General features: G+C 39.3%; 1 protein-coding gene across 1 annotated transcript in view; it reads right to left on the minus strand.

Annotated features, from left to right (window-relative positions):
• Positions 1-26378, minus strand: part of tafa3a (TAFA chemokine like family member 3a) — a 130556-nt gene that overhangs the window by 54066 nt on the left and 50112 nt on the right. The window contains exon 2 of the mRNA XM_085457525.1: positions 587-699. Within this exon, the coding sequence (XP_085313651.1) occupies positions 587-698 (112 nt within the window). The 5' untranslated portion in view covers position 699. The remainder of the gene's footprint in view (positions 1-586; positions 700-26378) is intronic.

Raw genomic sequence — 26378 nt, forward strand, 5'->3', positions numbered from 1 at the left:
GATGATTTACAGCTCAGAATAAAAATTTAATAACACAATATGCATGCATAATTCCTAACAGGTACTGGTATAAATCCCTGGGAAGTAAATTACAAAGAAGTGTATGCAGGGAAATTTATTGGCTTCTCTCAATAATCATTACAATCTACTTAACTAGACATTTCAAGGACAATGTGAGCACAGTGATAGCATGTGTTAGTTTTTGTTCTAACTGAGCATGAATCGCCTTTAAATATGTATTCTGCTGGTGTGTTTGTCACAGTCTGCTGCTCCTGGTTTTTGCTTTTCTGCCCATCTTGAAGTCAAACAAGCTCATTATTTTCAAGAAAAATCATTTCACAAGATTTTGCTGGCTTTTAATGGGATAATACAGTGACTATATGCTTTCCTGAGTTCCTTCACTACAGAGGTTGCTCAGACATAGTAACAGACTTTATTTGTTCTGGGCATCCTGCCCAGAACATCCTGCTGTGTGTGTGTTTCTGAGTTTCTGTATAGTATGAATGAACAATGATTTATGAAAGATAGCACTCTGTTCAGCCACTGGTCAATGCGAAACTAATGAATGGAAGGACATGCAGTGTACCTATGTGGCTCCTATGTGACGATGCACTGGTCAGCTGTCCCCAGAGAGACACCATACAGACGGTCAGCAGCAGCGCCCTTCCGTACATGCTCTGTAGGTCCCTCTCCTGCATTCTGGAAAAACAGGACAACAAAATCAGGAGTTAGCCATATTTGCATAATATGAACACCCAGATATACAGTCTGGCTCATTTCAATTCAAGGACACAAATTCCCATAGCTATGACTTGGCAGTCACAGGTGGAATCTACTGAGTTTTAACTGGATTAACTCAAACTAAACCAACCCACACAAACAAAATCAATCTACCAGTATCTATTCATGTGTTTGAAAATGCATAAAATTCTAAATTAAATTATTTCTCTTGAATTGAGTTGTGCTGATGAGCTTTGGATCAGTAGGAAATATACACACCTTGTCAAAGTTCAGTTATTTCTTGGTTTTTTGGAAATGCATGCTGTTTTCCCATTGGTTCCATGTAGTGGGACACAACAAGCACAACTGCTTTGTATTTATTTATTATTGAATAAATTCACACAGGCACATGAAAACAAGGAGACTGTTTTCAAAGGACTGATTAATTAATATAATATCTATAAAAACAGAGGTTTTGGCAGTTTGCTAGTGTGGTGTTAACACAATTGTGCAGACGTCCCAGCAAATGTATCCAAAGGTCAAATGGTGCAATGCTCAGAGAAACTGAGAAAAACCCAACAGCTCCAAAAATTCATGACAGTACAATTTGAAACAGATCAAACAAAGACCTCTAGAAGGAGATAGCACAGTTTAGGTTTACAAATCTGCACATGAACAAACCACAAGACTTCTAGATCAATGTTCTTTGGACTGATGAGATCTAAGTGGCGATGTCTGACATCGTGGCATGTTTGGTGAAAACCAAACACAGCATATCAGCACAAACACCAAATACCAGCTGTCAAACACGGTGGTGGAGGGGTTTGGGTTTGCTTTGCAGCCACAGAACCCGGACACCTTGCAGTTACTGAGTAAACTGTGAACTCCTCCGTACGCCGTATTCTAGAGTCAAATGGGGGGTCATCTGTAAAACAGCTAAAGCCTAGCTGAAACTTGGTCATGCAACAGGACAATCACAATCGACAAAAAAGCAAATCCACAAGAAAATGGATAAAAAAAGAATCAATGGTTCAGTCACAATCCAGATCTCACCCAAATGAATTCCTGTGCCTCTTGAGAGATCTATGCAAATTAATGCCCACAAATCTCAGTGACATAAAGCAGTTCTATAAAGAACAGTAAAAATTCCTCCATAGTACTGTGAGAGGCTGATCATTATAAAGAAAACAATTACTTAAATCTACTTCTACTTGGCTCTTAAATCATTATTCATTATTTAATTTTTCACAGGACTGCAAAGAGTCCTGGACAAAGAAATTCACTGGTCCTGAGGTTTCCTCTCTGTAGTAGTCAGACAAGTAGTTTTCATTTTTGTTTGTAGTTTGGTTTGGTTTAGACAACAAAACTGCTTAGTCAGGTAAAGGAAAATAATTTGGACACAATCAGGTGAATAGCTGTAAAATCTACAACATTTCCACAAAGCTTGTGCTGTCGTCACCACCACATTTCAACTTATTACATTACACTTGCACTGACATTTGAATCTGTGAAACCAGGATGATAGTATCAGTAACTGTATCAGCTAACTGCCAAACCACCGATTTGTGCACAATAACCTTAAAGCAGGTATCTCAAAGTCATTAGTGCTCATGCTACACTGCATGGAAACATGAAAAATGAAAACTACACTTTTCCCTTTATATGAAAAAATGTTCATATTCAATGAACCATCTATTTACATTTACGGTCCGATGGGCTTCCTGAGATGTTTTCAGAAGAGCAAGTACAATGTTAAAGTACGTCTCATAACCAGAGATGGGCAGTAACGCATTACAAGTAATGCGTTACTGTAATCTGATTACTTTTTTCAAGTTACGAGTAAAGTAAGAGATTACTATTGCAAAAACGGTAATTAGATTACCGTTACTTTCCCGTAGGAACGCTGCATTACTGCATTACTAAAACCATGATTTATTTGTGAGAATGTCTCATGACAGTGATGTAAGCGAGTGCAACATTCGTGGCAACAGCTGTGTGCAGATCAAGAATGGATAATATATTGAGTGCGGGAGAGAGTATGACCGTGCAGCGTTTAAAGCGTGGAAGTACTGACCTTACTTTGAGTTTGATTCCATAAAAAGTGACAAAAACATTAGTGTCCGTTGTGCGTGGGAAGAAAAACTCTTTTTACAGCGAAAAAAAACCCCTAAAGTTCCAAGCAAGCACCACGTAACGGGAAATTCACAGAGAAACTCGCAGATTCTTCAACTGACCGCTGCGGCACACCTGCACCAGGGCAAACCTCCACCTACTCCACTCCTGCTTTACAGGTGAAAATAGAGCAACAGGACCGCTAGTCTTTGATTTTATTTATTTTCTGCTGTGTTGCACTTGCATCTATTTGAAAGACTGAGTGTAAACACAAAAAAATATATTATTTTAAATATTTTATTTTATGTGCTGGAATGTGCGGAAAATAGGTTTAAATGTTAAACAAATTTCTTCCAGTCAGAGAATGTTGCATGTAATTAAACTTTTGCTTGATGCATAAAGTTAAAAGATTAAAACTAATAAAAAAAGTTTTAAAAAGAGACTTTTTCATTTGATTACATTTTGTATGATGGATTATGCAGAAAAAGTAGAACTGGCCTGAAAGATCTATCGCTTTATTACCTATTCAGGTTGTAAATCGTGTTTTTAAAAAGTAACTAAGTAACTAAATAATTAATTACTTTTGAAAATAAGTAATCAGTAAAGTAATGGGATTACTTTTGGGGGGAAGTAATCAGTAATTAGTTACTGATTACTTTTTTCAAGTAACTTGACCAACACTGCTCATAACATCCACATCCCAGGAAATTAAACAAAAAGTAGCATTTAACCTCTTTATCATTCATTGAACTTTCCATACACTTCAGTATGTTAATACTGACATCAACATGCAATATGTTTGATACCCCTCCCTTAAAGCTAATGAATAAGCTGAGGGAACTCCAGGATAACAAGTGATAAAGGGAAAGAAGCAAACAAACAAACTTAAGAATCTTTTTGTCCTTTTTGTGCATTAGCCATTAGCTTCAAAACTGCAGTAGCTTATAAAACATCTCTGAAAATAGTCATTTTGTAAAAACATAATAAATTCTGTAAGCCTCTGCAACAAAGCCCAGATCAGTTTGCTGTATCACTACCTCGTATGACTGAGCCTATAATTTCAAAGTCATATTCACTTGTGAACACCTCTGGGGTTCATGTATTAAATTATTGTGTTTTATTTCACCAAAAGCTCAAGTGATGTGCAGTCCAATGATATGGAGCTGCAGATGTAGAATTTAGATGAAATTGCAACAGATGGATTCAGTAATAATTTCACAAAATTCACAACACCAGTTCTGGAGCGACAAATGAAGTATTTTTTTCTCTCTTCTCTCCCTACTTCCTATCTGTGAGTGTTGCTATTTGTGTGGTCTGTCTTACAATGCTCGGCTCAGTAAAATTTGTGTACTTTCAGATGATTGTTGTCCTGCAATACTCTCCATCTTCATCTGAGAGGCCCATGGAGAGTGGAACAATCAGCGGCTCGTCTTACTGCCAACAGAGCTGGCCTCCTCTCTCATGAGAAAGCAGCCGCAAATCGCAGCTCTGCTTTGAACTCTGTTCCAGTGCAGCAACTCAAATTAGTAAAATGCTTGGTTTCGTGCAAAAAGATCAACCCTTGCTTATCTGGCAGAGTCTCACATACGAGGGAGATGTTTTACTGTGACTGCCTTTGTACTGCCAGCCAGAGCTGGTGAGATATTAACACGGCACTCTAATTCTGTACAGGCTCAGACAGCTGATGCAATCAAGATGTTAAAAGCACGTACAGACTGTAGAAAAACATAGACACAGTGTCTGTAATATCACCCATAAATTCATCAAGGGACTATTTGAAGTCTGGGGTTTAGGTTTATGTTGCTGCTGTTATTGGGATTATGTGAAACCAAAAAACAAGAAGCCTGCATGGATCTCAAGTGAGGCAAACAAGTGACATCGGGAACTAACTGTGTGGTGGGCTGAAGTACCTGTCAGTGCCTTTAAATACTATATATTATGTACCAAGTATACACAAACTCCATTATGAATTTTTTTTTAAAGTATAAAAAAACTGTAGCAACTTTTAATGAGTTACTAAATGCATTTAAATCAGCTTTCCACAGGCTTCCACACTCAACCCGATATACCACGTGAACTTGTGTGACTTCCACAAGACATTAAATAACAGATACACACCGTTGCATCCTTTGTAATTTAAGGGCTTGATTTGATCTTTTACTTTGCTCGGCGGGGACTGACGAGTTAAATTAACTCCCACAGAGTCTGAAAACTAATTTTCACCTGTACTCTCAGACGTTTGGTGCAACACTAACACATACCGCCTCCAACAAATCAAATCAATCAAATCACTTTTTATTGTCACATCACATGTGCAGGCACACTGGCACAGCACATGCGAGTGAAATTCTTGTGTGCGAGCCCCACAAGCAACAGAGATGTGCAAACACAACAACACAAACGAGCAAAATACAAGAATGGCCAACCTGAAACTAATAAATATATGTACAATATATAATAGTGTATGCATTTCTGGATGTGTATACTAAATATTTTCCTACGTGTGTGTGTGTGTGTGTGTGTGTGTGTGTGTGTGTGTGTGTGTGTGTGTATACACATTTTTACAAATTAAATAGTAAAAAAAATAAAATAAAATAAAATAATAATAATAAAATATATAAAATATACAAACATTAGACCAGATGAAGTGGTAACATGATTAAAAAATATGTCTTCACTTCTTTGGTCTGCTGGGGCAAAGTAGAGATCACTACTAGAAAAACACCACTTGTAATGGACTCCATCTCATTGTTAGTTTACCAATTTATTCCATCCCTGTTTATCTAAAAAAAAAAGTACTAGACTCACATTGAACATTTCAGCGTCTTACTCTTATTTTACTTATTTGCGATTTGTTCCAACAAGAAAGCTGATCTGACAGCTGAACTCCAGAAATAATTGGAATTTGAGAGCACGCCACTGTGCTTTATGAAAATGAAATGTCTGTGACGGCAGAGTTTTGGTTTGGAGCTGCTAGGATGTCAGGTTTTATTCCAAATCTAAATCTATTTTAGCACATTATACTCCAATTTCCATCTTGCGTCTGTAGTGTTCAGGTGGCTTATTGGAGCTGGTTAACAAGAAAATTATTCCACCTGACTGATGTGGCGCTGAGACCAGGTGGCTCATCACAAAATGCCCTGAATGAGGTGGAATTATTTTGGGGACACATTAAGGCAGATTTTTACATGATGGAAACACACATACACATGTTGTGTTGATCAGTTTGGATGCACCCAACAAGTCTTTTCCAACCTTTGCACCTCATCTCATAAGTTATGGCTGCAGTAATAATAAGCTTGGTAGGTGCATTCCTGAAATAGACTCCAAACTCTCAATGCCAACTGAATAAAAAATTGAAACGTGTTATTTCACACGACTTTAATGATAATATACAAATAACTATACACACTGGCAGTTTGCTCGTGTGGTGCATTGTAAATGTATAGTATGTGTGAATAAAATTAAATACTATTTTCCAGCAGTCTTTTGTGATGTCTTAATTTCATTTATTAATATCACAATGATACAATGATTAAAATTTATTTGCCAGCGATCCTTCACCATTGGCCAAGATAGAGTACACCCCAGATAGGTCACAAATCCATCGTAGTTCTAAAACAGAGAGACAAACAACCACACACTCATACATCTCCAACTATGGCCAATTTAGATTAGATTAGATTAGATTAGATAGAACTTTATTAATCCCTCGGGTGGGTTCCTCTGGGAAATTCGATTTCCAAAAAAGCACAGCACCGACAGAAGTTACAGAGTTACAGAATATTATATATATATATATACACACACACACACACACACACACATATATAAATACAGAGACAATATAAATAAAATATACGAAGGGGATAAATAGAATATTGGGGTGGCTGTAGCTCAGGTGGCAGAGCAGGTCAGCCACTAATCAGAAGGTCGGTGGTTCGATCCCAGGCTGCATCCTGGCTGCATGCCAAATATCCTTGGGCAAGATACTAACCCCGTGTTTGCCTACTGGTGGTGGTCAGAGGGCCCGGTGGCGCCTGTGTCCGGCAGCCTCGCCTCTGTCAGTGTGCCCCAGGGCAGCTGTGGCTACAATGTAGCTTGCTATCGCCAGTGTGTGAATGGGTGGATGACTGAATGTAGTGTAAAGCGCTTTGGGGTCCTATGGACTAGAAAAGCGCTATACAAATGCAGGCCATTACCAATAAATAGGAATAAAAAATAAAAATACAAGTGAATTGCACATTTCAAGTATTTATTCAAGTGTCTATTTAAAAGCACCAATTAACCAAACAATCATATTTTTTGCGTGCAGGAGGAAACTGGAGCAACCAGAGAAAACCCACGGGAGCAAAGAGAGAACATGCAAACTCCACACAGCAAGGATCAAACCTTCATGCTGTGAAGCAACAGCATAAAACCATGCTGGGCATTTTTTATTATTTATTATTTTTTGTTATTATTATTTTTCTTCATTATGCTGTATTATGGTTATCTTTTGTCTGTCTGTTTTGGAAAATGTGGATGGATGACTCACCATCTGCAGGCTAAACCCACAGGTACACATAAAGTAACCTGAACCTGAACCACTGGCGGGGGGGGGGGGGTTATAGCACAGGGCTCTGTAAATTTTACTGTCAAAAGACACATTTTTAAGCCACAATAAACATAAAGTCTGCATAGAAAATCAAAACATATTTAACCCTTATAGTGTCTGCTTATTTAAGGTATTTGTTATATATTTTTGGATTTGTGACAGAAGGACAGCAGCAAGAGTGTGACACTAGCAAGAGCAAGAAACAGTGACACTAACAAAAAGGCAGGAAGTCGAGCTCAGTGTGGTGGAGCTGAAAATTGTAGGATTTTTATTGGGAGTCACCAGGAGGGACAGGATTAGAAATGACTTTATCAGAGAGACAGATAAGGTTGAGCAGTTTGGAGACAAAGTGAGGACATACTAAGAGGAGGTGTTGAATATATGCTGGATAAAGATATGAAGCTTGGCTACAGTGAAGAAGGACACAAAGAGGACTGGTGTGGCAGAAGAGGATGCAAAGGACAGAGTGAGATCGTGGCAGATTGTACTGCAACTGAAAAAAAAGCTGAATTGATTATTTCAATTTTTTTTAAAGTCTATTAAAAAAACATTACCTGAGCCTAAACAAACTGTTACTTAACTGAAGATATAAATAACATGAAATCTTCCCAGCACTTATTGCTCCACAGAGCCCCCCCCCCCCCCCCCCCCTTCTGTTTTTGCTATGCCCTCTTGCTGTCTCTCCAGCTCTCAGGTGTTTGTGTAACTGGGGTTTCCAGTAGGCGTGGTCAGGGGCTGCAGCAGCTGTTTCATCACACCTGAGTGCCATTATCTCATCATCTGTAATACTTAAGGATAGACTTTTCCCCCACTTATTGCCAGATTGTTTAGGTAGCGATACATGGTAATGACAGGGTCTAAGCCTAACTATCTAGAATTGTCTCCTTGTGTGTGGTTCACCTTCTCATCTTCTCTCCCAGGAATTCCTTGGTTATGCTGCCCTCCAGTTTAACTGACACCTTGTGCACTCAGAATGCTGGAGTTTATCTCTCCAGTGCTGATGGCCGGATGAAGTCTCATGAAGCGTTGAAGCTTTCCATCCACTTGGTTCAGGAAATGCTTCATTTGCACACAAACCCCCCTGCTGTTCAAAACTTTTATTGTCGTGGCCTTTTAGCTGTCTTACAACAGTATCTGTGTATAATCACTACCAAAAACACTTTTTTTTAAAGTAAAACAAACAGAAGTCTATAAATGTCCATATGATTACAGTCAGTGTTTAAATAAATACAACAGGATACGAGACGTTTATGTTAAAACTGTTCCAATGTTTTAAAATGATGGGACAGGGATTGTGCTTTTGAATACTGAAATGACAAAAAGTAAGAAATAATATTTTCTTTCCACGCTGGTAGTTTTTCTTTTAGGTAATAACCTCTCCAGCTTTGGCAAAAACCCTTTCACATGGTACTGAGGAGGCAGGGGCGTACAAGTATCCCACAGCAAGCCTACAAAGGCTTGGATATATGCAACTGCATAGATGATACCCATAGATCAGGTGTTGTTGTACCCCAGTTGCTTGGCACACAGCAAATACTTTGCAAAGAAAACAAAAACACAACTGGTGAGTATTATAGTAGTAGCATACTTCATATACTTCAAGCATATTATGTCCATCCATCCATCATCAGTCACATCCCTTTTCCTTAAAGAAGCAACACTCAGAGAGCGCTTCATAAAAGCTTTCCTGGATATCTCAACACACGCGCCGAAGCCTCGGAACAGTGCATCCCATCCCCATCCTCCATCTTGACTCAGACAAGCAAAATCTGTACGCTCTTTGCAAACTTACCTGCCTGCCCACTCATTTAAACACAGATTACAAACTGTCTTTGTTACCTAAACTCTACTTACTTCCATATTAAAGCACTAAAAATATCAGTCTGAGTCTGCCTTGGGATTTTTCATTTTTCTTTTTTTTTTCCCCCCACCTCTCCCATTTGGTTCTTTTGCCATCAGAATTATTGTCTAAAGGCCAAGAAAGATGTCCAACGGATTTACTTTACCAAATGGACCATCCCAGCCTTGCCGTATTGGTCCATTTAATTGACCTTTGTTTTTATTGTTTATTTTATTTTATTTCACTTGCTACAAATGGGACAGACTGGGGGGAAGAAAATGGAGAAAGAACGAGAGGTGGGGAAAGAAAAACAGTGGAGAAGAGAAACGGTGATAAAGGGCAAAAAACAAAAACCAACAAAACAAACAGACAAAAAATACATATATCAATCACCTGGATCACCTCTTGAGAAAGGGGGCCCGAGCGAGCCCCAGGCTCCAGGCCCTAACAAGCAGCCAACAAGAGTGAGCCGGTGCGTACCTGAACACCCATCCCCGGACACCAAGAACCACCAATGCACCGATTTCTGCCACTAGCAGGGGGAGTGGTGGGGGGAGATAGGCCTCATAACTTGGAGGGCCTGAGATGTCCCTAGAGAGGTGGCGTCTGATACCCCACCTTACATATAGACACAGACAAACACAGATACGAACATCCATTCATTGCCATCATGCTCTCATATGCAAATACTCAGCACTCACCCAACGTGTAGGCACACACAAAGAGACACTGTACACACAAAAACACACCCCGAGCGTACTCTATACCACAGGTCTAGGTACCCTTGCCCCTAGAGGGGGAAACTGCACCCAGACCCAGGTAGTGTTACCCTCTTCCCTGGGGTGGAGAAAAGCAGACCTCCCCGACTCCGCAGCAGCAGGGAGGCCCCACATTCCAGACCCCAATCAGATGGCCAACTCCTCCTCCCAGCCCCCCGCCCCAACAGGCAACAGAGAACGGGGGGTGTGAAGACTCCAAACCAACCTCCGCCCGCTCATATGTAGTGTTGATGCACGTGCGTTCTAAGGTGCATTTAAAACCCAGGAGGGCATGTAGCTACCTACCAGAGAGCAGCAGGTAAGTGCATAGCCCCTCCTGATAGCCCTCAATGTATACGTGTATTTAAAATTGAGAGGTGGGCAACGGTGCCAGAGGTGAGGTTGTACACCCTGACGGTCTTCTGGATGCCGTGTAGCATGCCCACCCCCAAGGTCCTATATGTATGTGTTATGAGAGTGTGAGTAATGTGAATGTCTAAGTTGTGAGATAAAGAGATAAAATTGAGACACAGGCAGCCAGAGTGGGACAGAAGGGGGGATGCCTCCCCTGCACCCTAGTGACACACCTTCACCCCACAGCCCTGCATGTGTGGGTGATTGTGGTGGAGCGGGAAGAGGGAGGCAGCTGGAGATGGGGAGGGAAGGAAGGGAGGGGCAAGTGGCCCATGATCCAGCTCCCCCGCTGACCCCAGTAGGCACCCCCATACTCTGGAACCCACCAGGGCAAGAGGGCTCAGGCCCATCCAGACCGGCGCCCAGTTCAGCAGCGCCGCCCAGCCCCACAGAGCCCGGGGCAGCCCACCTGACCCCACCATCCACTCATCTCCCAGACTACACAAGACAATAGACACCCAGGCTGAGTTCTTCCTCCACTTCTCCTATATCTCTCCCCCACCTGCAAAGTGAGTTCCTGGAGAGAGGAGACCACCTGCAAAGATGTAACAGCCTCCCCCACAGGTTGAAGAGCCCCTCAGGTGGCTCGATGTACCGGTGGCACCCCGCGCCAGGGCTGAGCCCCCATACACCCACCCGCCCACAATCCCGGCGACACACCAACCAGGACCCAAGCCCCCAAGGCCCAGCCAGGGCCCCAGCCCAGAGACGAAGCACCCCCAAAACCCCATGCCCGCCCCGGACCCACCCAGAGGCAGCCAGGCTACCAGGTCAGTAACCCTGCCTTGGGATTTTTCTTTTGGTCTGCAATCATGACTTGACTTGACTTTCATCAAGTCAGTGTTTAACAACGAGTCAACACTGTTGCTGTCTGATTTTTAAGAAATTATTTTAGTTGCAAAATGTTTTCCTTTCACCTTGTTCTATGTCTTGAATAAATGTCTTGAATATATTTTTGTTTTTTTCTTGAGTCTAACCATGTGATTTAATGTGCTGAGCTGTAATGAGTGAGAGCTGGTCACAAGAAAATGAAATAATTTAAATGGTGTACAAAGGCTTGAAGAATCAGATGCTAATTAGATATAGTTTTTGTACAAGTATACAAAACTGAACAAGTGACTCATTCTATAAGTCAGACATTAACTTAGTGAATTCATGACATTATCTTCCTTATTATATCAGGATAACCATATGATAGTAAACACGCATGTTGCATGTAGATGGCAAATTTTGTGTTGCATAGCAACCGCAGTAAAATTGTTACTGATCCAGTGCTCCTTCTGCTATTTGGGATCCTCAACGCTACTCACTGTGAAGTAAAGCTATTTCTTTGATTATAGACTGATGGACACTCAGAAAGGACCCACAAATGCCCGCACGCGCACACACACACACACACACACACAGATGCACTAACGCACTCTTTCACACAACAAACTTACCCTAAAGCAACTATCGCCTTAGTGCAGCAGTGAGTCAATGTGACCATTAAGACAGAGAAGTGTGTTTACAGCTGATACATGACAGAGCGGACGAGCTCGAGGTGGCTGCTGCGGTTGGAGGGCAAAACAAAATCAGTGTTGTTGTTTATGTTAGGCGTTTTTGTTTACCTCTTATCTAATTATGACACACAGCTGGTTGCGTTCCAGTAGTCATGCCTCTGGCTAAGCCTTCCCTCAATTACATAAACAGCTTTTATACTGACACAGAAAACATGGCAAAATCTGCTAAACCAGACACAGCAAATCCTAAGTTCAGTGCATGTTGTACAGTAATACGCTTTTCATCTAGAGTACATGTAAGTTATCATAAGTCACATGGAAAAGTACATTTTACTCCAGGCTAAGTTTTCATTTTGTTTTATAATACAAATGCAATCAAGCACTTCTAAATCATGAAGCTTGGTTATTAATTAGATTTGCCAGCGGCATATTTAAGTACTAGGTGTTCCTATGGAATTACAATTAAGTAACACATTGTTTATGACACATTTGTGTCTTATCTTCACATTTTCCAGTGTTTGTCAAGTGATTTTACATTGCACATAAAATTTCTTTTTGTAGGTTTTATGTTTAGGTTACTCATGGACCACCACATTGATTTTTATTTGTTTTTAAATCAATACACCAATACAAAATGTATGTAAAAGACATGTAATATAGATATCTGACAATTCCAAGCATTACAAACCACATATGGTTAATATTTGGAATTTCCCTCTGTTAGTCAACATTCATGAATAAAAGTGCTATTTATTTTTTGTGATACAAATTGTCATAAAAAAGAAATATTAATCATAACCAAGATATGGATGAAAAAACATTTATCTTAACAAACAAATATATAAACGAATGACCACTACTGATGTTTACATCTTTTAATTTAATTAGGAATTGAACAGTTTCAGTCCCATTCACCAAAGGGCTTGTTTGTGTCAGCATATACAACAGATGAGGGGCATGTTTTTGTTGTTTGTTGTATTTCATGCAAGAAGTACACTGTGTCTTCCTGTCCACTTGTGCCTACTTACATAACATTTTTTCATTCAGTTGTTCCTGAATCTAGAACAAAATTTCGATCACCTGATACAGATGATTTTTCAAACGATATCTGGGATGGAAAGTTCAGAATGAGATTTTACATTCTTAACAAGCTGCCATTTGTGTTGGTTATGGCTGCGGCACACTGGCAGCCATGCAGAGTACCTCAATTCCTGGGCAAGAAGGTGCTTAGTTTCACAATTTTTTTGAGATCATTCATTTTATTACTTCTTCTCATATGCTTGTTTTGGACCAGACCGACTGCCAATCTCATCCGTCTTTTCAAACAAACTGTCCGACTTTGAATAGATCACCTGTTTGAGCAGGTGACCCATGTGCTGAACGTTAGAGTCCTCGTTACAGGGGCCTGGGTTTGAGTCTGGCCCCAAACTGTATTCCGTGTGCTATTCCCCCACCCTCCTATTTACTGTTTGCATTGTCTTCAATAAAGACAAAAGGACTCTTGCTCTAAAAACTTTTCCTCTTCAGCATCTTCCAAATCTCCCCTGTCTTCTAAAATCACCAAGGTTTTCTGAGGAAAAAATATTTTCGCCATCTTGATGGATAAGAACTCACACAGGCAACGCTATTTATTAGTTATGTCCCACCCCACACACAGCACACAGTGTGAATGTGAGTGCCGACAGGTGTAGGCCCTTGAATTGTAACAATGCTGGAACACTGTGCTTGAAAAGTAAAACAGAAAGACGAAACACACATCCACACATATACAGAAAAACATACACACCAAGCAGATAAACACATCAACATACTCACCACTCACACACACACCCTAAGAGCAGGCCATGTAGGAGGAAGACAAAGTGAAGAGACACAGCACCTCCACACTTTTATGACCCATGGGTGACTGAAGGAGAGTTACGGTGTGAAGTCACTAAAAATGGGTCAGAAGGGTTAAGGTTTAGGTAAGGGATGAACTTGAAATGTATTTGTTATAATTACATGGCATTAAAACCAGTTAAGCACCCACACCCCCAGTACCAGGGGCAAAAGGAAGTTATAACCATTTAATTCGTTATAACTCAGGGTCAGAAATATAAGTCCCGACATGTGTAGCATCCACAGAAACCTCTGAATCCCAGCTAAAACCTCATATAAACCACCAAACACAACAAAAGTTAGCTTCCAGAGCTATTATTGATTCCAAACACGAAGTTTCACCACGCTCTGATCAAAATTCACTGAAAGAGCTGCAAAAGAAGACTACAAAAACATGTAGCGCCGCAAATGCACTAAGACAGAAATTGACTTACTGTCCCAGTTTCCTTAGTTATTTTTGCTGGTAGCCAATAGCCCCGTGATTATCAGCAGCTACCGCGGCTAACTAGCCGCATCAGAGGCATTTCCGTCAACAACCGCCATTTGAGACCCAGCTACAGACACGTGACTGGACATATGCCACATGTCATAAATTTGGGCCCACGTGAGTCTGGCCTAGCAACTTCTAGTTGGGTGAAGTGAAAGTGGCATCGTTACCATGATTATATTGGCTCAAACGACTAAAAAGAGGTATCAATCATGCAAATCGGCCAAAAGGTGCCAAAGTTCCAGCTCCTCAGAGTTTAAACAGCCAGAGGACATTTAAACTCACCTGCCCTGCATGTGGTTAATTCTTCAAAAATATTCAAAAACAAGCATTTTTAGGCATGTTAATGAAATTAAATAATTTCTGCTCTTACCTAAAATACCTAAAAGAATTTAACTGATATATGGTGTCCAATGTGTGCCAAAATTGGACTTCTTGTACAAAGCCTGGATATTTATGTATTAACAGTGCTGTAATTTTTCACTGTTTCACTTTAGAAACATCTTTGCACAGATGATGTTTATATGTTGGTTACTGAATTTCTGGAATAAAGAAATGCATAAAATGTGAACTAAAACATTTTTAAAAGGGTTATATGCTAAATAAATAAATATATAAGGTGAGGAAAAATCTACTTACTTTTTCTGTGCTCCAGCCTCAGTAACTTTGACACAGTAACATCTGCTGCAATATTTACACTTCTGATGAAATCTCACAAGTGGTAGCTTTATTTTGATACCAAATGTTAAATAAATACCAAACCTACATCAACAAAAGTGTATTACAATAATATGAATACCTGGTTTCACTCATGCACTATTTCACGAAACTAGGTTGTCAATTGCATTTTCTACAATTAACAGAAAACTAAGTATGAACACGTCTTTGTGCGAAAACAAAAAATTAAACACAGGAATATTTTTATGTAAAACTGACAAACTGTAAAACAAATCAAATTACAAGTCTGTCAACTAATAAATTGATTTATTAACTGTTAATTAGACTTACCGAAAGAAAACATACATGAAACAAAAGATTTTTACTTCAGCATTCAAAATGTAACTGTTTTTTACTTTCAGATTCACTAAGTTGCAATCTTGAAATCAAACAATACAAAATATGTAATTTGTTCATCTATTTTGTTTTTGTCTAATTCACATAGACCCAATGCAGAATACTGTACAAGTCAAGTACTCACCTGGATCACTGTGTAAGGGTAACTCATTGTAACAGATAAATTTCATGTTGGAATCAAATTAATCTTGTGATCTATGTTAACAATAAGCCGTGCAAACCTGAGTTATACTGCAGTATGAAAAGTATGTATCATTGTTAGCACTTAGTGGATCAGTGCACTAAAACACAAAAATCTTTCAATATTTTTTAAGGCACACAATTTGAATTTAACTCTCGGGCAGCTGGACTGCAGCTTATAAAACAGATCTTCTGCAGTAATTTAAGCAACATAGAAACAAGAAGATGCAAACGTAAAACACACACTGTCATTATTTTCAAGTGTTGTGACATTTGAGGGAAACAACTGCAATTCTAATATCTGAATTGCCTGTCTGTGATGAACTGCTATTTTCTAGCTACTTGCGCCGAGATACCTAATTTAAGCATCTCTCTTGATAATAATGCGTTAAAATGCAGAAAAACAGACGGTGATGATCCAAAAGGCTGCTGGAACGACGGCTTAACAAAAGGATTGTAATGACAGGATGAAGGGGAAAGCGTGCTACTTAAATCCCTACATGAATGGATTGAGGGAATGGCCATTTCCATAAAGTGATGGAATTTGCTCCAAGTGTGTGGTTTGTTTGTTTTTTTGCACCCACAAATCCCAAGCAATCCAAGAGATAACTGGAAAGAAGAAAAAGATTTCCATGTTGTACAACTGAACGCCATGGGAAGAGAAATGACAGAGGAGCATCACACAGGCTGTCAGTGACAGATTTAACTCAGCAGGACTGATTACCTGACAAAATTATAACTTCTCAGGGAATAGTTCGGGCATGTAATCAAATGCACAATTAACACGGCAGCATATGGCTCAGTTGGCAGTCAAGTGCAAGTATGTAAATACAACAGCATCACACAACACCAGGAGGGGCTGTGAAATCTTAAAATAAGATGTGTTCAACTTGCAGGTTTGGCTCATTAAAAAAGATGGTGACACGTGTTTTAATTATTTTCTGTCATTTTAACTCTCACTATCTGCAATACTGAAGGGCATCTATGAAAATAACTAAACTACACATGGACTATATATTAACATATAGGAAATCTTTTGCCAAATCATGTCATCATAGTTTATAGTTCATACTTTATATATTTTTTCCAAATAAGCCTAATATCCTCCTCCAGTTCAAGGTGTGACCTGACCAACATGCTACTATATGCTTATCAGAATAACAAAAAATGTCTTCTACAGCATCTTTTCAGCAAACATTCTAGATTTAGCCCCATAGATGTCATAAGGTAAACTGTCTTACATCAAAAAAATAAAATGTGATGCTTTTGGGTTAACATGACCACTGTAAATACAAATTTGCAGTACAAAATTACATTTAATTAAATATTTTTACAGTGTATACTTAAAAAGCCAGTAACTGAATGCTAGGATATCTGCCAGAAAAGCTGTTAGGGGTTCAAGAAGCTTAAGTACAGTTTAATGTTTCACCCATTTAATGTAGTGTTATCCACCTGCTATAGTGTCAATCACTAATTGTAATGTACTAAGTGTAGCTCGGGCAAACGGACGAGGACAACAGAAAGAGACACCAAAGAGTTTAATTTCCACTTTAGAAAAAAAATGGATGTATGGATATCAGGAGGTGGAAGAGCACCATCTCACATTTTCTCATGCTTTCTCGTGTTCAAGGTTATTCTGCATGTTTTTTATGCAAAACTGTTAACAGGAAGAGTAAGTTAATCAGAAGCATCAGATGCAAGGGTTATGGCTTTTGTGTTAAAAAGAAATCCCTGGTGCACAGAGCTGTCTGCAAGCTTCTAATACACTGGCAGAATCCGTGCAAAACCTAGCCTTTATCAAGGCAGGTTGAATAAGAAGATTTGTTTTCAAAGTGCTTCTAGAAGCAAGTCTACAAGAAAGTCTTGTCACCCAGCAGCTTTATCCAGACACTTATTTAGGTAGTCATTTTGAAGACCCTATCTAAATGTGGGACTAAAGACACAGCAATAGCTTTTATTTCAATGGTCAGAAGATCATAACAACACCACACACAGAGTCACCAGTCAAATGTGATTAAAAATGTTTGAAGTTTAAAAAGTCCCAACTCCATTGAGCCCTTTGCACATGCATAGTGCGCCTTTATAGCTCCACTAATGGCTCAGTCCAGAGTGCCAACTGAACATCTACAGAGATAAGACGAATGGCTCGGACTCCTACTAAAGAAATTCAACAAATAGACACCCAGAGCCAAGAAAATTTTTAAGTAGTCATTATTTTTGGTAAGATAATGAATACATATTTCCAGAATTACACAGTTAAAACAGTACCAAATCCATTCTGCATCAGTGAAACTATATGAGTGGCTCACATGCTGTTAAAATGATCTTATTTCCAATTTCAACATTAGTATTTTGTCCAGTGATTTATCTGCTCACTTTCTTTGAGCCTTGCTGTCGATGTTTTTTAAACTCATTCTAATCTGCCATCTGCCTTAAGAGCCACACATCACTCCTTTCTCCCATTATCCCAGTTATCCTGGGTATCTAAGCTGGACTCATTATCAACCCTCTGCTGCACTGTGTAGTGTGAGTCTAGACTTTCTGTCACTGTTGGTGACTTTTATCTGGGGTGCAGGTCTATAATGATTCTTAACAGCATTATGTAACTGTCAAAATAGTCACTTTTCTGTATGCTTATGTTTCTACATTACATTTTGCTCCTTTGTTCTAAATTACTGCCCATTTTTAAACATAAAATATAACTATAAACATGGTTTAAGAAGAAAAAAGTAGCATTTTGAAGTATGTAACAACAAAAGTTCAGATAACACATAGTAAAGACTGTGCAGCCAGTTGTATTTTTATACTAGTCCAGTAAAGCTTGCCCCATTCTGCATCCAGATACAACTGCAACAGTATTTGAAGATTATAACACCTGCACTATCTAAGAATGGCTCCTAGATATCTGGTGAGCAAACTGCCCTACAGTCATGGCCACGAATCTATGTTTTGAAGCCAAAAAGATAGAGGAAGCTAGAGATTTTCAATTCTGCTGTGTATAAACTTGATTTTCGTAGTTATTTCTGGTTCAGCAACTCACCAAAATCAAACTCTGTGACTTGCAGGCTCCCATTGTGCCTAATGCTGACAGAGAAAATTGGAGTTATGAAAAACAGCGGTAAAGGGGTGGAGGAGTGTGGCCTTGTTCCAGCATTTACTCCCCGCTGGGCTTAGTGTGGTGTTATTTTGGAAGCAGCAGTCCAGAGGAGGCCGTGTACTTAGTTCCAGAAGCCAACATTATGCTCCGACCTGCTGGAAAACATCCCCTGGTAAGGTGCAGAGGCAGAGGTCGTTTTAGTGTATCCGGAGTCTCTGACACAGTTGGCTAGTCCCTGTGTCTAGTCCTGTCCTTTTCTATCTCTCCATCTCCTCCACTATTGTAGTCCAGCGAGGTCTACTTGCTTCTGACTCATCTTATGTCCTCACAGCATGTTCTGTGCCACCGGACACACGGTACAACGCAGCAGGGATCAGATAGCTGTCCTACCGCATCATCACATTGCACAGGCACGAGGGAGCAGAGGAAGAGTAGGCCACGCTGGCTTTGGACAACAGGAGTAGCACAGAGAACTTGTATTTGCTTTTCTGCTCAAAAACATTTGCAAATTATGCACCAAACTGCATTCAGCAGACTGTACATCTCCAGTCAAGCATCACAATGAGAGCTAAAAAAATTCAAAAACAAATTCTTGATTTACTGTACAGTTACATTAATATTTATAAATCACCATTCAGTGCTTGTTAGTATGCAGCAGAGATGACATCCTCCTGAAACTACTTAAAGATGAAAGATGTAAACAGAGCGTTTCATCATCAGATCATTTACTCGTGACACTTATTTACCCACTGTTAACCATTTATAAACAGGCATAATGAGTTATCACATTATGATTTTTACAGCATTATATACAGATGTAGTGAGGGAGCTCGTGCTGTAACAGAATAGGATTCAACGAATAGGGTGAGATGGAGTTGGATGATCCTCTGGGATAAACCCTAAAGGGAGTAGCCAAAAGAAAAAGATTTAGGGGTTTATACATTCACCTGGCAAGCAAAAGGCTGCTGGTTCAATTCCAGGTGAAGACACATATCCCCTTTGGAGTTGCATAAAAAGTGTTCCAAATTAAATACGTGGAGAAAGTAGCTTCTGTCGTCAACAGTAGATGCAGTATGCAGTCAAACAGCCATAGTGGGTATTACGGCAGGTTGTCCACTAAAGTGCATCCTTGGGCATGACACCATGCCCGCCGCAAGGTGCGTGAGTTGGTGTGTGAATCTGTGTGTGATAAACATATTTTAAAGTGCTTCACTGATGATGTAACTTTAGGTCATTAGCTATTTCTGATCTCAGGACTAAAGAAGTTTAAAGGCATTATCAATTTACCTGTCAGTAATTTATTAATTAATAGTGTATATATACTTAAAGCATTTATGTTTTTAAATCTGCAGTTTGTAAATCATTTAAAATGCATTATTTATCATTAATCAGTGGTGCATTTCAAAAAGCACAGGTTATTTGTTGCAATATGGAAGAATAGGTTATTTGAACCTTTAATTTGTAGCTTCGTATGAGTCACAAACACTCGTAGGGCTGCCAGTAATTAATAACATGCAAAACCTAAATCCGAATCACAATTCAAAAAACAAATTATGTGGATAAATGCTATCTCAGTCTCTCACAGAATTTATGATCTTGAGGATACATTTGAGTAATTTGCATTTTAAACACTAAGACAGGTTTGTGAAATTTACTTGGTTATTTTTCTAAATTATTTTGCCGTTGCAGCTCTGTTATTACATCTGATATTGAGTTAGTCACAAAATGCTTTGTGTGTGTGTCTGTGTGTGCACGTGTCTGCATGTGGTACTATGTGTACTACCAACTTCAATGAATATTCAAAACCGTGAAAAGTATTTTGACATAAACTGAATGTGTGAGCCAGCCATAAGCTGTAATAAGATCAAAGTAATGCTAAGTGGATATTCAAGCTTTATTTTCACATTTCATCCAACAATGTGTCTGCTGAAGCAGAAAATTATCCTGCTGCTTTAAAGCAATATAAGTCACTCTACAATAAACAGTATTCACTCGGGTCCTCATACCCGTACAATTAAGCTCCAACAACCGACTGAGCAGATAAGAACTATCAAGAAATGAAGCCAAAATAAAATGAGTAATGATGGCAATAAACCCGTAGACCAACAATCTCTGTGTGTGGAGTTAAGGCTGCTCTCCAACAATGTTTAGGAGTAAGTGGAGTCGGAATCATTTCTAGCACTTTTTTCCCTTCCGCACAAAACTGAATTTTAGCAGCACAAAGAGCAATCAGCAAAATGCTTTTCTGATTGTTCCCTGCAGTCCTCTTTAACCTTCAAATTCACAGCCTCACATATTCTTTCCAGATGCAATACAAAATATTGCATTGTTAACTTTTGAGTACTTGGCTGAATGCTACTGTATCTGGGGTGAGTTTTATTCAAACCTCAAACCAAAACCTTTATTATTGAGGAAATGGGCACATATTGGTTTTATTTGTATGCCTCTTGACTTATTTTTCATTTTGGATCTATGACAACTGCTCTGTTGTTTGCAGGACAAACTGACAATATCACTTAAATATCTATATCAAATCTACAAGAATGCATAATATATATAATAGATGTGGAGTACGGTACTTGCAGTGGCATTTTTTTCCCTTACATCTTTTCAGTGATGCTGGAGACCCTTTATCTAAATATACACTATTAGTTCCATCACACTGCTACCAGCTTGGACTGCATACTTGCCATGATTCGGACCTTCCACTCCACCATATTCCAAAGATACTCCTATGGATTGAGATCGGGTGACTTTGGGGATCATTTTATCCCTCTGAACTCATTGACCAGGTTGAGATTGATCTGAGCTCTGTGACATTGGGTAGGCTGTGGTATTTATATTGTTTAGTTGATACTAAGTGGCCCACAATGTGACAAGAAAGTATCCTCCAACATTGCACCAGCAGCAGCCAAATTTTGCCCTACTATCTGTATGTTGCAGCTGTTGAAATGTTGCATGTTTCTGGAATCAAGACTCACCAAACCAGGCAACATCTTTCCAATCTTTAATTGTCCAGTTTTGGTCAGCATGCGCAAACTGTTGCCTCATTTCCTGTTCTTAGCTGACAGGGGTGCCACCCAGTGCAGTATTCTGCTGCTGTAGCCCATTTCGCTCAAGATTCAAGATTCTCTGTTCATTCAGAGATCTTCTTCTTGTTAACTTGGTTCTGACAAGTGGTTGTTTGGGTACTCTTGCTCTCTTATCAAGTTGAAACAGTTTGGCATTCTCCTCTGACTTCTGATATCTCAACAGCCTCTCACTGGCTGTTTTTCTCTTTTTCCAAAGGGTGGAAACCCTAGAGAAAATCTCAGCACATTAACAGTTTCTGAAATACTCTGACCAGTCCGTCTGGCAGCAACAACAATGGCAAAAAATGACTTTTCTTCTCCATTCAGATACTCAGTTTTAACTTCGGCAGGTTGCCTAAATGCAGTGAATCGCTGATGGCAGATTAGATATTTGCAAAATGCAAAATAAAAGGTGTAGGTCATAAAGTGCCCTATGAGTGTAAAGTCCACCTTTACAACTGACTGAAGATGCATTCATTTTCATTTACAAAACTGTGAATAAAAACTAACTGTACTCTGTGCAGTCATATGTTGATTTACTTAAAGCAGGTTGTAAAATACTGTAATCTACCATGTCTCTCTGCCAAGTTGCTGCAAAAATGTATGAGTAAGAGACCGTCTAAAAACTGTTTAGCCTGCTGTTGCAATTTGTTTTATTTTGCTTATTTAATCATCAAGCAGGAGGTGACTCATTATAATAAGTATTATAATAAGAATTTTTTATTACATATAATCTGATTTAACTGCCTCTCCTCCCACCAAACCTTCCCTTGTGTGGCTCCATTTTGCTCAGACGTGGTGAAACCAAAGATTTGCTGTCCTACATTCTGCACCAATATAAAAGTGACTGGTGTGTATGTGTCATAGAAATGACAGTTTCATGATGTCACCTTTTTTATTCAGAGAGGTACACAGTGCACTTCAGCAGTTACAGTACTGTGCCGAGTCTTAAATAGGTCAGTTTTCAATTCCAGAGATGAGCTGTAAGAGGAAATAAGATTCTAATAAAGTTAGATACTGGCAGAGTGAATGGAAGCGCAGACGTTACTCTGCATAAATGCTGACCAGATGTGATAGCTTTGGAATTCATTACAGAATAATCCGTTTTTGGTCATCTATAAGGAAAGTGATGGTTTTCTACCATTATGTTTTGTTGTTCTCAGAGGCAAGATTTAGCTGAATTGCCATGTTTACGGAAAGACTGAGAGCAGAGCAGCTCTTTTTAGGAAAACAAGTCACCCATACCAGTCATACTAGCACTTAAATAATGAGTCTTCTGCTGCTGGACTGTGCTCTGAATCATAATAAGTGTAGAGTCAAAAGAATGACTTGGAACTACTGTAGTGCACCTAATTAGATGCTCTTTAGGGCAGCAGAGTAGGTGCCAGAAACTCCATAGGGCAGCTTTTTGGGAGATGGGCCAGCATACATTGGGTTCCAAGATGACACTGTGCTCCCCTACCTAGAAGTCCACCACTACTTTTAAAAGACTGCAAGTTTGTGCCAAATGCATTATTTACTCTGAAGTGATGCAGGGTTCCCATTCTATTTGTTTCAGTAGAAGTAGCTTTGCATGCATTCATAAATAATAGACGCACAGTGCAACGTGTGGGAAAGGGGAAAAGCAAGCGTAAAGAGAAGCCAAGTCACACGGTATGAAATAAAACAAGGCTGCTTAATCTGGGCACAGTAAAACACTGCCCATGCAAGTATGTCACTTAAGGAGAACTAAACACCAAACAACAAGGATGAGAAGGCAATAAAAACAAAACAAAATTTGCATCTGTAGGGGGTTTCAAGCACACGCTGGCATTGTGTAACGCTGATCTAATCACTGTCTGACTCGAAGAAGAAAGCAAGAAGGGGATGGATCCAGTTCCTATGGATATTTTATGTACTACAATGTTCAGTGAGAGGCTTTTACAGACACTTACGACATCTAAGCTGAAATGCACTGAGACACGCTCTATTGCATGTTTTCATGCAGCCGCCACTTGTCTAATTCTTCTTTTAAGCTGCTACTGAGGGTTCCACACAGGCTGTCGTGACTCCCATCATGAATATGAACAAACCTTTCGAATGGGATTAGACGTCAACCCCGACCCCTTACCAATCTAGTGAGGATTTGCAGACTGTTTGGATTCATTTTTCATAAGAGAGTAGTTAATAAAAGTTGTTCCAGCCGATAGCCCTGGGAGAGCAGTGGCAGTAATTGGATGTCTAACTGAGTCCTCTGACATGTTTGAACAAGCTAATTCTCAGAGCAATTTAGAACTTTAGTTTTACTCTATACAAAGCTCTGCTGCTGTGTCTTCCTGACAGTCATACACAAACGTTAGCTACGTGCTGCTCTGTGGTTCCTTTTTTTATTATTTGGGTTTGGTGAGGGCTGTCATTGTGCATTATGGTTAAATCAAATAAATGTGCAGAGTATGGTTCAATAAGCTTGGAAAAAATAATGTCAGCTATGATTAGTGAGTAAAGTATAATGAATAGATCGTACAAATCAGGAGAGATCAAATATAGAGCCAGGATTTCTTAGTGTTGTAGCCTCAAATCTTGCTACTACTTTCTCTAAATTGGACAGACAGACAGATATTATCGGAACATATCTAAATCTAAATCTGGGGATCCTGCTTTTGACTAAACTGCTGTGACAACCCATTATGGATAATTGCAAAGCAATTTTAACTGACTATAATAACAGTTTTTTATAACAAGCTATAAATCTTTCTCTAAATTCCCCAGGCTATTCGGGCCCTGAACCAGGTGTAGGACTGGACTCTCACACACATCACATCACCACACGCACTCTGGTTTTTCTTCATGCACACTTCCTATAATTTATAATCTCTTTCTGCTATTTAGCACATTTTTACTGTAAATTTCTAAGTTAAATCTGCAAATTTTGTAATAATCTGTAAATTGTAAATACTGTAAAACCACCGTCATTTAATGGTCAGGCATTGCACAGCTGCAAGCATTTCACCTCATGTCATACTGTGTATGGTTGTGTGTGTGACAAATAAAATTTTAATTTGAAATTCACGATTGAGAAAAACAAGAGTTAATTTTTTTTTGATACAATGTGTTGTATTAACAGACTCTGTGTGAGGTTTTCCTCCATGGCGGAAAGATCTGCAGTGTGGACTGCAGTGTCTTGGCAGGGCCCCATGGATTCTGAGAAAAGAAACGGCAGAAGAGGCAAAAGAGAGGAGCTAAAAGAATCCCCTTTTAAACTAGAGCCAGTTTAATTTTTTGACAGGCCTGCTTAATTCCCTTTTAGAGTCCCTTCAAAAGATTCTGTTCTGTGCTGCTCCTTTGTGCCTTTCCTGCAGGGAGTCTCGTGTTTGTGTTTTCCGGGCACACTTCAGCCTATTTATGCAAGCTAATTTAAAGTATAAATGAGGACGCATTTTTTGTGAGTGCACAGACAATTGCAAGTGGGAATAGAGTTTACCATTTTATTTTTTTCACCTATAGTCACAGGAGCATGATGCTGTGTCTCCACTGACTTCAGACTGAGAATGTTGCATACAATTACACATTTCAGTCAAAGTGCCGCATATAAATTGGAAACTTTATTACAGTAAAGAATCATATACTTCCTTATTTCCTTACAAAACAAGCTCATGGGAAGCATTTGACTTTTATTCTGTACAGAATTTACACAGAATCTTGAATGCAATTTGAAAAACTGAACCACAGATGGCTGATATGTTCAAGTGAAACATAGGCTTGACTTATAGCATAAATACTACCTTTAAAATGTTAGGATTATATATTGTAAGATATACATTTCATATAAATGCCAGATCAAGGTGATAAAGCTAAAAATTTGTCAAAAAATATCACAGATTGCTGTTAAAAAAAAACAAAAAAAAACAGCACCTTTCCAAGTGGGATTAGAACTGTAGAGATTGATGCAAGCATGCACTTTAGCTGATCTTCCTTGGAAGCACACTGGTGTGCGAACTGCAACCATTTAGGGACGCTGAATTCCTCTCTGAGCATGTCTCTTGTTATTGAGCTAATGGTGCAGCAAGAGCCCAGGAGTTGTCCATTTGGTGCACCTATTTGCAGTGTGCGGTACGAGATGATGTTGCTCGTAGTGACAGAGGTATGCAGTACTTCCTTGAAAGTCTCGTATGTTTGATGCTTGTTATGATTTCGATGTTTTAATCTCTTGATATTTTTAGCTGCACTTTTGCTTCACGTCAAGCTGACAGTGAATAAAAGATGTTTTTGATTAACTAGCCATTCAACATGCTACTTCAGTCTCTCAGTAATAAGCAATAATGATACACAGCTCCTCCGGTCATGCATACATTTTAAATAATTACCTAGATGTATTAAATTAGGTGCAGGTTTTTAATAAAATCCTCCCATAAACAACCTTAGGTGCATGTGCACGAGAAAAGTGTTGGAATAACAAACACACTAGCTCGCCCGTCTTGCTTCACCTCACCCATTTCATTCAGGTGCAGTGCCAAGTGAATCACAGCCGTTGTCAATTTCCTGTCCAAAGTATCCAAATACCGCTCATACCTTCTGTTTTCCTGAGAGAAAAAAAGAGCTCTCAGCTTATCTGACAAACACACTCGGGGGAATTGATTAATTTATCACTGCGAGCTGTTTTTAATTACAG

Source organism: Copadichromis virginalis, linkage group LG5, assembly GCF_057382275.1.
Source record: "Copadichromis virginalis isolate Kocher_CV1m ecotype Utaka linkage group LG5, C_Virginalis_male_GT1.1, whole genome shotgun sequence".
Classification (NCBI taxonomy): domain Eukaryota; kingdom Metazoa; phylum Chordata; class Actinopteri; order Cichliformes; family Cichlidae; genus Copadichromis; species Copadichromis virginalis.